This window comes from Lepidothrix coronata, unplaced genomic scaffold (genome assembly GCF_001604755.1).
Source record: "Lepidothrix coronata isolate B3197 unplaced genomic scaffold, Lepidothrix_coronata-1.0 Scaffold190, whole genome shotgun sequence".
NCBI lineage: Eukaryota > Metazoa > Chordata > Aves > Passeriformes > Pipridae > Lepidothrix > Lepidothrix coronata.
In genome coordinates this window covers 694,241-707,065 of record NW_016690370.1, presented here as the reverse complement: position 1 = coordinate 707,065, position 12,825 = coordinate 694,241, and the positions used below count along the sequence as shown (strand labels likewise).

Sequence of the window (12,825 nt, the reverse complement as noted above, 5' to 3'; positions counted from 1 at the left end):
CTCCAAGCCCTGTCCAACCTGGCCTTGGACACTTCCAGGGATCCAGGGGCAGCCACAGCTTCTCTGGGTAACCTGTGCCAGGGCCTCCCCACCCTTCCAGCCAAAAATTCCTTCCCAATATCCCATCTAACCCTGCCCTCTGGCAGTGGGATGCCATTCCCCTTGTCCTGTCACTCCATCCCTTGTCAACAGACACTTCCATGTTTCTTGTAGCCCCTTCAGGCACTGGAAGGCCACACTTAGCTCACCCTGAAGCTTCTCTTCCCCAGGCTGGACAATCCCAGCTCTCCCAGCCTTTCCTCACAGTAGAGCTGCTCCAGCCCTCTGATTAACTTGGTGTCACTCTGGACTCCTCCCACAGGTCGGATCACTCACTTCAGCTCCTTTTGTTCAGATCTTGCGCGCTGCAGAGCTTCATTTTGCTGGCACCCAAGAGCCTGAACCAGCCTACCTTGAGGCCTGGCTGCTGGAGGATGCACTCCCAGCTTTTAAGGGTCAAAAAAACACAGGGCTTAAAGAAAGTACCTTTTCTAAATGTTGTGGAGGCACAAAAGCTGTGCTTGTCCATGTTTACAAACTAGTCTTGTCCATGTTTACAAACTAGTCTTGTCCATGTTTACAAACATCACCCTGGACCTGTTCAGCATTTGAGCTTTCGTTTTCCCCGGGTCAAATTGTTTTGTAAATCCAGAGTCACGTTGGATCAACAGCAAATTACAGCAGCATAATCCCTGCAGAAATGTTAGGAAACTGCCCCAGGATTGTCCCTGCTTTGTGACGCGGGTTCTGTGCCCCTGTCATCCCGACCCTGGGCTATCACAGCCCCTTTGTTGCCCTCGGGAGGAAGGAAACAGCCCTATCACTGCCCGCCGGGCTGACCCAGAAAGCAGGAAAAGGAGGGGAACCCGAGGGAAAGGGAAGGGCACAGAGAGTCACGGATGGGGTCAGCGCCGCAGGGCTCAGCTCTGAGCCTCCAGGGGACTGCAGGCTTTTCCAGCAGGAGAGACAAAGCTGGATTTACAAGATTTTACCTCTTTTTAAGCTCTTACCTCTCACTTGAGCCTCTGAACTCCCCCAAAACCTAAAGCAGCGGAGCTGCGAGTGTGAAGCCTGTGTGCAGGGTGGGTTTAACTCCTTCCCTGGGGCAGCTGCAGCTCGTGAGCACAGGGATGGGAGCGGGAGGGACTGGGCCCTCTCAGCCCTCACCTCCTGCCACCCCACCCTCCTCACATCCTGCACCAAAGCCTTTCTCACCGCTCATCCTGCTCCACCTCCCTGCTTCCCTTCCGTGGACCTGCACTACCCCTGCTCCCAGGAAATCCTCAGGGCTCATCCTGCACCCAGGGTGTGCTGCGAGGGCACGAAGGGAACATCGGGAAACAATCGGCACTGCCCAAACCCCTCCCGTGTCAGCTGAGGAGAATCGCTCACCCTTTTGGATTTCATTTTAAAAGGAATATCAGAGCTGTCATCACAGCGAGGGTAAATGAGGAAAGGCCGGATCTCGGTTCCTTCCAGCCAAACAGAAAATATCGGAGACACACATGGCAAGTGTCCCAATAAGAAAAAAATTAGCCTGCTCCCTCTCCTAAATTTTACACCAGGCAGGGACACCTTCCACTAGTCCAGGTTGCTCCAACCCCAATGCAGCCTGTCCTGTGTGGATGTGAAGATACCAACTCTTAATTGCAGAATTTATTTCAGGAAGAAAAATCATGACCTCAGACAAAATTAGGACCATTTATTGAGCTGTGTGGCACAGAAAACAGCTTTCTAAAGAATGATATTATACCTTTATTGTAATAGTTATAATAATGTAAAAATTGTAGTAATTTCCCTCACTGAGCGCAGCCTCAGAAATACTGAATTAGAAGTTCTATGAAAAAGCATTACAGTAATAAAAAGAGACTTAAAGCTCCACGGGAGACAGTTTAAGTCTTCAACCAGAGTTCTGATTTACTTCTCTGAGGTCCCAGCCCAGAAATATTCCCCAATACACGTCCAGAAGCATAAAAATAGACTCCCAGCTGCACATGCAAATACCCATTTGCTTGGATGGTAACAGAGTAGATCATTAAAACTGAGCATTTTTAACACAGAAAGGGTTGCAATCTTTTACATTTTACTGCATTCAGTGTCTCCAAGAGATGCTTCCAGGATCAGCAAGGCAAGAAGCCCACTTGTATCCCAAAAACCATCCTAAGGGAATCTGGCCGCTGTCTCAGTTCATTTTCTTCCTGTTACAAGAGATATGACCACACTGGTTCCAAAAAGCTTCACTCAGTGAGATTTATTTCAGGGAGGAATGCTTCCCTCTGCTTCTTGTGCACAGTTTTTGGAATATTTCAGCTGTGTCCCAGGGAAAGCACGTCTGGGTCTGAAGGAGCCTCTGTAATTTTGGGAAGTGTTGAGTTGTTGTAACACTGAGAAGGAGCTAAGTGTGTTTTTCCACATAATTACCTATGTTTGTTCTGATCTGTGTCCTTATAGTGGCACATCTGTCTGGGAGCAGCAGTTTCTCCTCACACAGACGTTGCTCTTGGCTGAGGGGTTGTCTGAGGACCCCCAGCCCCCCTCAGAAAACCTGGACTGCCCTCAGAACCCCCAGTGCCCCTCAAGCCCCTCCAGCTCCCCTCAGACCACTCCTGGCCACTCTCAAGTCCACCTTGTATACCCCTCAGACTTCCCTGGTCCCCCTCAAGCCCTGGCATCCCTCAAATTCCCATCTCCCCCAAAACCTAAGGTCCCCCTCAGGCTCCCCTGGCACCCCTCGAGTCCCCCAGCTCCCCTCAGAACCTCCACTCCCCTCAAATGCCCTTGGCTCCCTTCAGTACTCTGGCACCTCTCAAACCCACTGACTCCCCTCAGAACCCTCAGTCCCCCTCAACTCCCCCTGGCACCCCTCAAATCCCCCTGGCTCCCCTCAGTACCCCTGGTCCCACTCACGTCCCCCTGGCTCCCCTCAGCACCCTGGCACCCCTCAAGTCCTGGCTCCTCTCAGACAATCCCGAGCCCTTCTCAGGTCCTCTCTGTCTCCCCTCAGAACACTCACCCCCTCTTTACGTGCCCCTCGCACCCCTCATCTCCCCTCAGCACCCTGGCACCCCTCAAGTCCTGGCTCCTCTCCAGCCCCCCGTGGCTGCCCTCAGATCATCCCCAGCCCCTCTCAAGTCCCCTCCACCTCCCCTCAGAAACTCCGGTCCCTCTTGGGCACTCCTGAAGTCCTGGCTCCCCTCCAGCCCCCCTGGAGCCCCCCGGGTTCCCTCAGCACCCTCCCCTTCCCTCTGCCCCGTCCCCCCGGCAGGTGGGAGGGCTGAGGGAAGGGGAGTAGCCCAGGGACAGGACTCTGCCCGCTCTGACAGCGGGCGGGGACGGGCCCCCCGCTATTAGTACAGGACCTCCGCGGGGCCGCCCCAGTACCTCCCGCACCATGCCCGGGCTCCGCACCGCGCCCGGGCCGCCCGCCTTCCTCCTCCTCCTCCTCCTCCTGCTGCTGCTCCCCGCTCCCGTCCCCGCGGACCCCGGCGCCGGGTGGCAACTGAACCCCGGGAGCCGCCGGGCCGCGGCGGCAGCGAGGGTGGCCCTGCAGTACCGCAACTTCAAGGCGGGATCGCCCGGGGGGCTGCGGGCGCTGGGGCAGGTCCGCAAGGCCACCGTGAAGGTACGGGGGGAGCGGGGGCGGTGCTGGGCCGGGGGGCGCGGGGCTTAGAGCGATGCCGGGGAAAGTGCAATGAACAGCAATTATTATATTGTTGTTATTGTATATAGCTGCAATTAGCAGTAATTATTATATTAATTGTTATATATAACTGAGGTTAGCGCGGTCCCGCGCTGGGCACCGGGAGTGCCCTCCTGCCCCTCTCAGGGGCCGCTGTCCCGCTGCCCCTTCCTCAGGGACACCCGGGTCCCCTCAGGGCACCGCTGTCCTCCCACCCCTTCCTCAGGTGGCTCAGGGCACCTGGGTCACCTCAGGGACCATTATCCCAACTCCGTTCCTCAGGGACACCTGAGTCCCCTCCAGGACCACTGTCCCACCATCCCTTCCTCAGGGACACCCAGGTCCCGTCAGGGGCTGCTGTCCCACCGCCCCTTCCTCAGACCAAGAACTTCATCTAAAGGCGATGCAGTTCCCATCAGAAAACTCAGCTTTATCTTCCAAAAAGCACGGCAAATTGAGGTGACAGAGAGGGGCAGGAGTCCCCGAGAGAGGAGCAGCTGCAGGGGCAGAGCCTTCCCGTCATGGATCCTGCCAGGGATGCTCGGGGTGGTGCTCGGGGTACGTGGACTCTGCTCCCCAAAGGATGAGCCCCGTGCTGTGCAGCCCTTCTCCTCCTCCAGCTTTGGGGGTTTTTTACAGCTCGATCGGTTTCTGAAGGCAAGAAATCAGGCAAAAGCTTCTGGGGAATGTTTGTCCCGGGCTGTAGATCCTGGAAGGAAAGCCCTGCCTTCCTGGAGAGCCGAGGGGATGAGATTTTAACCCAGCCCTCGGGTCCTGCTGCTGGGCAGCTCTCTGAGCAAGGGCTGCTTGGTTTGGATTCCAAAGGGCCAAATGCAGCACTGGATTCCCCTGGATCCTTTCCATGGCTCTGGAGACCTTACAACACTTGTCCTTCAGCATCTGCACGGTGTGTGCAATCCAGGCCCTCTCTCCTGAAACTGGGAATGTCAAATCTTCCCTTTCAAGAAAGAAGTTCTGAGCCAGCCTAAAAAGTTTAGGATATGCTGTTGCAGTCCTGATCCTGAATCCTTCCCATAAATCCCACTTGGCAGTGGCTCCAAAACAATTTGAAGCCTGACTTGCATGCGATATTTAACAGGTCAAAATAATTTTCAATTAAATCTGACAAAATGCAAAATACTGTGAAAAAAATCAGACTTTGGTGTAATGCAAGGCTGAAAGACAGTGTTAGCCCTGCCTGGGAATTCTGCTATGGATTCATCTGGAATCATGCCCTTTAGGTAACTCTGTGTTCTCATCATCATTCCCAAATATGCCATTAAATATAACATTAGGTGCTGAGTATGGACTTGCTCATGGGACATTCAGTTTTCCTATGAAATTGCTGCAGACACCCCTGACAGGAACCTCCTGTGCTGTTTTATACTTCTTTCCAAACGGATAAATGTTCCTTCTGTATTTCCTGGGCAGTTTGCATATGGATATATGGATGTATTTCCATATATAAATACTTGTGCCTGGCTGAAGAACAAGCTGGCAGCACAGCAATTCCCTGCTGGAGTGCTGCAATTCCCTAGGAAAGAGACTGTCAGCATGAAGGGGTTGGTGCAGATCCCCTTCCCAGCTGAATATTTGTGAATATTTGTGAACTAATTTGGGTTGGGGGAAGGGAAAGGGATTTTCCTCCCCCGCTCTCAGCCACCTGACTCCTAATATAGGAAGGAGAATAGCTGGTTTGTTATAGAGAAGTGAAATTCCTCCTTATTTCCTCCCAGCTCTGGATGAGGAGCTCACTGTAACCACTCTCTGCAGTCTAATTCCCCTTTTTCTTTGCACACTCTGTGAAAACAAGAGGAGAAAAGTGCTAAACGTGGTCACTTCCTTCTTTTCTGTCCTCCACTGGAAAAAAATGACAAGAATTTCCTGGAAGGAATGTGCTCTATTAGGTGAAGGCAAGAGACAGAAATGGTGGGGTTTGGGGGTTTTCGGTTTGTCTGGGTTTTAGTAATTTTTTTAAACAAGGCAAATTTCCTCTTGGTTACTATATCACTGGATCCCATAAAACCAGGATGATTTTATCATGGAATTCAATAATGAGCACTGTAATTTAATCCTGACATTATTAGCCCACTAGCTGGTGAAACTGGTAATTGGAAACAGGACTGGAGACAGTCCCCAGCCTGGAAAGGATCTTTCATGTTCAGGTAAAATGAGACTTCAGGGCTTTTCTCTCCTGTCAACAACTAGCAGAGAGATGCCAAACATGGAATAATCCCTGCCTTGCTGGCTGCTCTTTGTTTTGTCCCTTCTTTTTCCTTTAGTGAGGATCCTCTAGGAAACAGCAGTTCGTGGAGTTGTTGAAACAGCTGCACTTTAAATACACTTTAGATAAGAAAAGTCTTAGTTTGTGCCAGCTGAAGATCCCAGAAGTCAAAGAGGGAAGCTTTCAAAACACTGATGTAGCATTTCCCATCCCAAGCTGTCCTGGAAATCAGAACTTAGGAGGAGGTGAAGGGTGAAGGTAAAGCCAGGTAATCTTGTGGCTAAACTGCAGCACTGGATTAAACTGGACTAGAAAGTCCCATTTTACAGGTGGATATTTCTCTTCACAACCTCACCTGGACACAGAACAGTTGCAATACCACAACCCTGGTTTTAATATTAAAAATCAATTAAAAAATTCCTTATTTTCTTACTTCCAACAGTGAGAGCCCCCCGTTAGGGTGGGAAAGGCAGGACCTGTGGCAGGGACAGCTCGCCCTCCTCTCTCTGCAGTTCCAGCTTTTCCTGCTTAAAAAACTGGCTAAAAACTGGATCCAGGGGGGAAATGCTGGTGGGAAACACAGAGAAGGAGAGATGGAAACCTGCAGTTTGGGGTGAGAGAGGGATCCCCCCTTCCTGTGCCAGTGGGGAGTGAGAGCAGTGATTGTAAACTGATTGTAAACTGATTGTAAAATGACTCCCTCCTTTGGGACCTGCTCTGGAATTGCTCCTTTGGCCTCCACGGCACTAAAAATCCGTCATGAAAAGCTGCAAGAATTCTGAGCCTGGAAATAATCCTCTGACCCAGATATTCAGTGGAAAAATGAATTACTCACTTGTTTTCTTCTCTTTTGGACACTTTTATCTTTGGCTGCTTTCAGATATCCCTGGGCTCTGAGGAACTCACACTCTGGGAGGGTTTACAGATGATAGTGGGAAATAATAATGGAAAGAAAAGTGATGCTTTTCTTCGAACCTACAAATACTTTCATAAATGTACAATTATTTCCTGCCAAATGGACCTTCTCCCTCCTCCCTGGGAGGCTCAAAGAAGCCCCCCCAGCCTGAATCTGTATTTTTGCTGTGGGGCACCTCTTGAAAGCTTTCTAGGTAGTAATAGTACAGAAGTAGTAGTAATACCTACTAGTAGTACTGTGGTGGAGTTGTTGCAAATGAAGGGAGAATATCTGCTTCAAAAACATCTCCTTCAAAAATATCTCCTTCCAAAGCACAGAATTCTCTATTCAAGTCTTGATCCTTTCAGGTTCTCTCATGTGCAGTGATGACCCAAAGGGAACAGGCCTGGCTCACTGTGCTTCAAAATAGCCAAATTTGATCAAATTAGGAATGTTATAAACCCCTGCAATAACAGCTCTGGGGTAGCTTTACAATAATCAGAAAGTTAGCCTTAACTGCAGTGATTGTTGTGAGAGATTAGACCCTTCTTATCATTTCATTTGATTACTGATTCTTTGGCACTTCAGAAAGTCAGTTTTTCCCATTCTGCTACGCTGAGTGACCCCTCATGGCACATTCTCTACCATTTTGAGGACAATATTTCTAGTAACACACAAAAAGGGGCAGGAGGAAGAGGAGAACGAGGAGGAAAAGAAGAAAGGAATTAAAGAAGTCTGAGCTCGTTCCGTTTCCTCCACCCTCTTCCCAGTGGGATGTGGCTCCAGCTCCACACTGGACTCACCCTAAACTTTCAGGAGGGGGTTTTATAAAATAGAACAAGTGATCAAAGCAGTTTGTCCTCTTACCTGCAGTTTACAACTCTGTGCAGGTACTCCAGGCAGGCGGGTGTGGGGCTTTGCCGACCTTATGGCATCAATAACTTCCTGGGAGAAACCGGGAAGGGAACGTGAGGGCTCAAGGTTAGAGAAACACAAACCCACGTTTGCTTTGGCTCCTGATCTGCAAACTGCTGCAAACAGCCACAATTCCCCTCCTGCTCCTCTGAAGAGCATTGTGTTCAAAACCCGAGCAAGGGGAACAAATGAGTGCCCTTACACTCAAAAATACAGATATTTCAGAGCTCAGTCTAAAAGCTGGCAGGAAAATAAAAGACTGACCATGAAATAAAGAGCAGATAATGCCAAGACTTGTTATTGGGCTCTGCTCTTGCACAACTGGATGAGGTAATCCCAGGGAAATGAGTGTTTTTTATGGCCAATATTAAAAGACAGTTTCTCTTTCAGCCTGCTTGGAGCTGAGACAGAAGATCCCACATTAGAAGGCCCATTTGTTAACTGAAATCCTCGAGTTAAAAACCCCCAAATCCAAGAAAATTACACATTTCAGAGGTTTGCATTTCTAAGGCTTTTCAGGTGTTTTGTCCTCCTGGCTGCTTCCCATCAGCAAGGAGTTATCTTTTGCTTTTCCTTACCAAGCAGAATCCTGGATGATTGAACGGGATCCTTCAGGACTGGTATTTTCAGGGCAAACCAGAGCAGACAGACCAGAATTTGTGTGGTGAAACCAGTTTCTTTCCCATCACCAATGACCAAAATCCTAGATATTAGATGAGCCTGTGTAATTCCTGCTCAGATGTGACTCAGCAGGATTGGATTCATTTATATATGATAGTCAGTGCAAAAATACCTCCTTGGACACTGAACACTCCCTCAGAATGTCAGTATTGGTGAAGTTACTCTGGAATAACTGGCCCAGGGAGGACTTTGAGCTGGATTTTCCCTCTTGCCTCTCAGTGAGGAAAGGCTTTCAAACATCCCTTGGTGTGCAGGTTGTTTATGGTTGTTTCCCCTCCTCACTGCTTGTCCCAGCACATAAATAAGGCTTTAGTTCCACTGATGGCTGAACCTTTTCTCTTCCAGAACATCCCAGACTTTGGGCACAAGTATTACCTGCAGTTCAGCACAGAAGACTACAGGACTGGGGTGAGTTTGGGGTCCTCTGTGTTCCCTCTGACCATGGGCATGGAATGAACTTCAGCAGCTCCAAAACAGGGACATTTATGAGCTCAGGAAACGGATCTTTCCCAATGGAAAGACCTTTGTGCTCCTCCCTGTCTGCCTGGCAGGGGCTTTGCCCCGAGGAGCACCTGAGAGATCCTCGGCCCTCAGTCCTGAAGGATTTCAAGTCACCTCAGGCAACCAAGGGCCTGAGTGAAGCTTCCCAGTGGCCCAAGCTCAGTGACAGTGTGACAGCCTGGTCCTCGTTATCCCACTGGGGACATTATCCCTCTGTGCTCTTTATCCCACTGTGCTCATTATCCCACTGCAGCTCCTGCTGTCCACACCCCAAAAAGGGAATAATGAGCTGGCAGCTGCATGTTCTTCTCAATTCTAACCCCCTCCACTCTCCCTGTCACACTTGTCACCAGCAATTTCACTGCCCTCTTCCTTCATAGTTTGTGGAATTCAAACTATTCTCAGAACTTAATATGAAGCATTAGATTATTTTCGTTTCAAGGCTGAGCTACAATGCAGTGAAAGTCCCTGTTATCAATTAATGTTATTTCTTAAAACTCTCAAACACATTTCCAAGATGACTTAGTGCATTAATCAAAAACTTCTGTTAACTCCCTCCAACCTCGTGGTTTTAAACCATTTACTTTTCTGGGGAAAAAATTATATCCTTCTGAAGACTTTCCTGACCCTTGACCAGCTTCACCCAAACAATGAGTTGCTGGTAACTAAAATCTTGATCAAAGGTAAGAGTTTTAAATTCTCCCTTGACAGGAAAACGCCGGGAGCTGCCTGGCCACGGTGTTGTATCCAAGGAAAAAGTCTCCTCCTGTTGTCAGCATCAAGTGCTCACACACCAAAGACCAGAATGAAATCCAGGAAGAGGACAACAGACTCTACCAAAGAATCAGGCAGCAAACCAAACCAATAACTGGGAGCAATATTCCAGGTATATTCCTCCAGCCAATCAGCTGTATTTCATTTATCTCCCAGGGCACTGTGAAGAACACAAGCAAACACATGCACTGGAAGGAGACACGTTATTTACAGCAGCACCCTGAAACCACAGTGCTGTCAAAACATTCCCCCTTCCAGGGATCCTCTGGGAGAACAAAACCCCCTTGCATTTAACACTGGCATCAGCACCACCTTCTGAAGGCGGTTTGGGTTTAAAAGCACCATTTTAAATTCGAGTAAATGCAGAATGCCCTCCAGGAATAACAAGAGCCCCAAGCCACAACCTCTCCAGCTGTGGCTGGAAATTCACTGGGCATGACTAACAGAACTTTTCCATCCTGGAAAAATTCCATCTTTTCCTCCCAGCTAGGTAAAGACTTCCATTACCCTGGATTTTGGGGTTCTTACCCCACTGTGGGACCCCGTGAATGTTGTCTTTTGGCAATGTCAGTCCTGCCACACTTTTCTACTTTCCTGGGGTGCAGCTTTAGCATCGTTCTCCTCCCTTTTCCCTGTGACACGTCCGAGGGAAGAGTCTCATCCCAGGACCAGCCTGTGCCAGGCCAAAGTGCTCTGTGGTTCATCATTTTTCAGCTGAACAGCCAGAATTGAGACTGTTTGTGTTTCTGTGTGCCCTGCAGACAGCTATGGCAACATTGAGCCTGCCCTGGAGCCAGCCTGGGCTCTGGCTGTCGCTGGCAGCAGCTCCATCATGTGGGAAAAGTCCACAGAGGACGTGGGATACTTCCTGGCACAAGTGAAGTCGGTGAAGCAGTGGGTGAGTGGAGCAGGGAGCAGAACCCCCCAGCTCTCCCTGCTGCCGTGGGTGTGATCCCCCAAACCCCAGGGCCTCCCCTTCTCCAGCATCTCCACCTCTGGACAAGCACTTTGTCCAGGTGTTGGTGGGAAAACTTTACTCATTTGGACAAAATTTGGCTTTCCTTGTTGCATGAGTGGCTTCTGCAGGTCCTGCAGTTCCTCAGCCCCACACCAGGTCACTCCCACACCCTCTGACCCTTTGTGAGGCTCACAGGCATCATCAGGCTCAGACCTGGCACAAACACCTGCCTGGGAAGCAGGTCTGACCCCCCAGCACATCAAACAGCAGTTCCCAAAGCTCTGTGTCCCCCAAAACACCTGCCTGGGGAGCAGGTCTGACCCCCCAGCACATCAAACAGCAGCTCCCAGAGCTCTGTGTCCCTGTGATCCACAGGCAGGACCCAGTTTTTGCTCCATTCAGCACAAGATTTTTCTGAAGCAGAGATTAACAGGCAATATTCTCAAATCCATCAGAGGGGGAAATTCAATTAATTAGCACCTGGGCCAGCCTGGTTTCATGGCAGAGAGTGGGGCTGCAGAGCCACACAGCAGCCATTGCCTTCAAGAATTCCATGCAGGAAGTGCTCCTAATTCCCCGTCTTTCCATGATCAAAACCCACCTCACTCCAGCCAGCAACCACAGTCCCTAAGCAAGCTCAGTGCAGCCAAGTAAATCAAAGCAGAAGCTAAACTTCAACAATATAAACCTGTGTTCCTGATAATCCTTCTCTTTTTTTCCATACCCAGAAGAGGAAAGATGATTTTATTGAGTTCGACTACACTGTCCTGCTCCACGAAATGCCAACACAGGTAAGAAACAGGGGTGTAATCCCTCCTGTCCCCAGGAGATGGGCAGTACAAAGGTGATGAGTATACACCTATAAAATCAGTATTTCTCTATAAAAGAGGTGTTTTTCAATCCCTCCTGCAGGAGATGATTTCCTGCCACATGCGCCTCACGTGGCTCCCTGGGCAGCCTCTGAAAGTGAAACACTTCTGTGCCTCCGAGACCCACGGGCTGAAGGAGGGATCTGGGCTGGGATCGGGATCAGCTGCTGGCCTTTCAGAGGAAAGGGGGGACAACTTCTGAGAGAGATTGTCAGAATCCCTGGATTCAGGGAGAAAATCCTTGTGCTACCAGAGCTGGAGCCGGCATTGGGTTTCCACACAAGTCAGTGATCGGGATGCTTTCACTATCACTACTCTGTTCTGTACCAAAATTATTTCCTGTCACTTCTCAAACTGCAAGACTCAACTTCTAGAGAGTTCTACCTACAGCCTTTGCTACTGCACATATACACAGATGAACATACACAGGTTGATTTTATGTCACTAATTAACTGTTACGTAGAGTTTGTAAACAAAGTTAATATATTTGGGTAAAAATTCTCCAGGAAAGTATTAATCTGTCAGTAAGAAATATCTGCCTACTAATTTTTTGGGTCATTTTTCGGGATGGAATCATGCTGGTTTTCAACTCACCTCTCCAATAAACCAAATACCATCACTCAGGGGCGAGGCTGGGTTTTCTTTCACTGTGCTGCTGTTGGACCTCAAATTTCCACCTTCTCTGTAAACTCTAAACCAAAACAGACCTGCAGAGCCAGGAAGGCTCCAGATGGATGAATTCCCACATTTGAGATGGGCAGGACACCCCTCAAACAGCTCTTCTTGGTTCCTGCCCTGTCCTGTTCCCGTCCTGAACACCACAAAGTCGTGGGTTTCTCCTTTGCCTCCAAATCCTCCAGTTGGGTTCCCAGAAGATCCACCACCATCCCACCTCTGCTCTCTGAGGTTGTGCCAAACTGTCTCAAATTCACCTTTTTTCTCCCCCATTTGCCAGATTTCTGCCAGGATAGACTAAATCCTTACCAAGAACACCCCATTCCTGAGGGAAACAGGTGCTGGGGTGGCTGTTCTCTGCAGTTTGTGGTGGTTTTCATTATCCTGGATCTGTAATCAGTAACAATGATTCCAGGATTTCACATGACAGTTTTCCCTGCTTGTATTTGAGCTGGGTGATGTCAACCCCCCGAATTCCAGTGTTTTACACACACAGATTGATAAACCTGATTTCCTGACTGAAGCTTTTTCTCTCAGCACACACCAGGCACCACAATAAATTCAGGGAACGACATCCCACGTCCTCCTGGTGTTTTCTTCTGTGCTGGTAGAACA

General features: G+C 49.4%; 1 protein-coding gene across 1 annotated transcript; it reads left to right on the top strand.

Annotated features, from left to right (window-relative positions):
• Nucleotides 1–3,415: 3,415 nt before the first annotated feature.
• Nucleotides 3,416–12,158, top strand: LOC108505449 (ovocalyxin-32-like). The gene is made up of 6 exons (XM_017831442.1): nucleotides 3,416–3,661; nucleotides 8,779–8,841; nucleotides 9,646–9,820; nucleotides 10,470–10,606; nucleotides 11,395–11,457; nucleotides 11,579–12,158. Exons 1-6 carry the CDS (start codon nucleotides 3,431–3,433, stop codon nucleotides 11,735–11,737), a joined length of 828 nt encoding a protein of 275 aa, XP_017686931.1. The 5' UTR covers nucleotides 3,416–3,430; the 3' UTR covers nucleotides 11,738–12,158.
• Nucleotides 12,159–12,825: the final 667 nt, after the last annotated feature.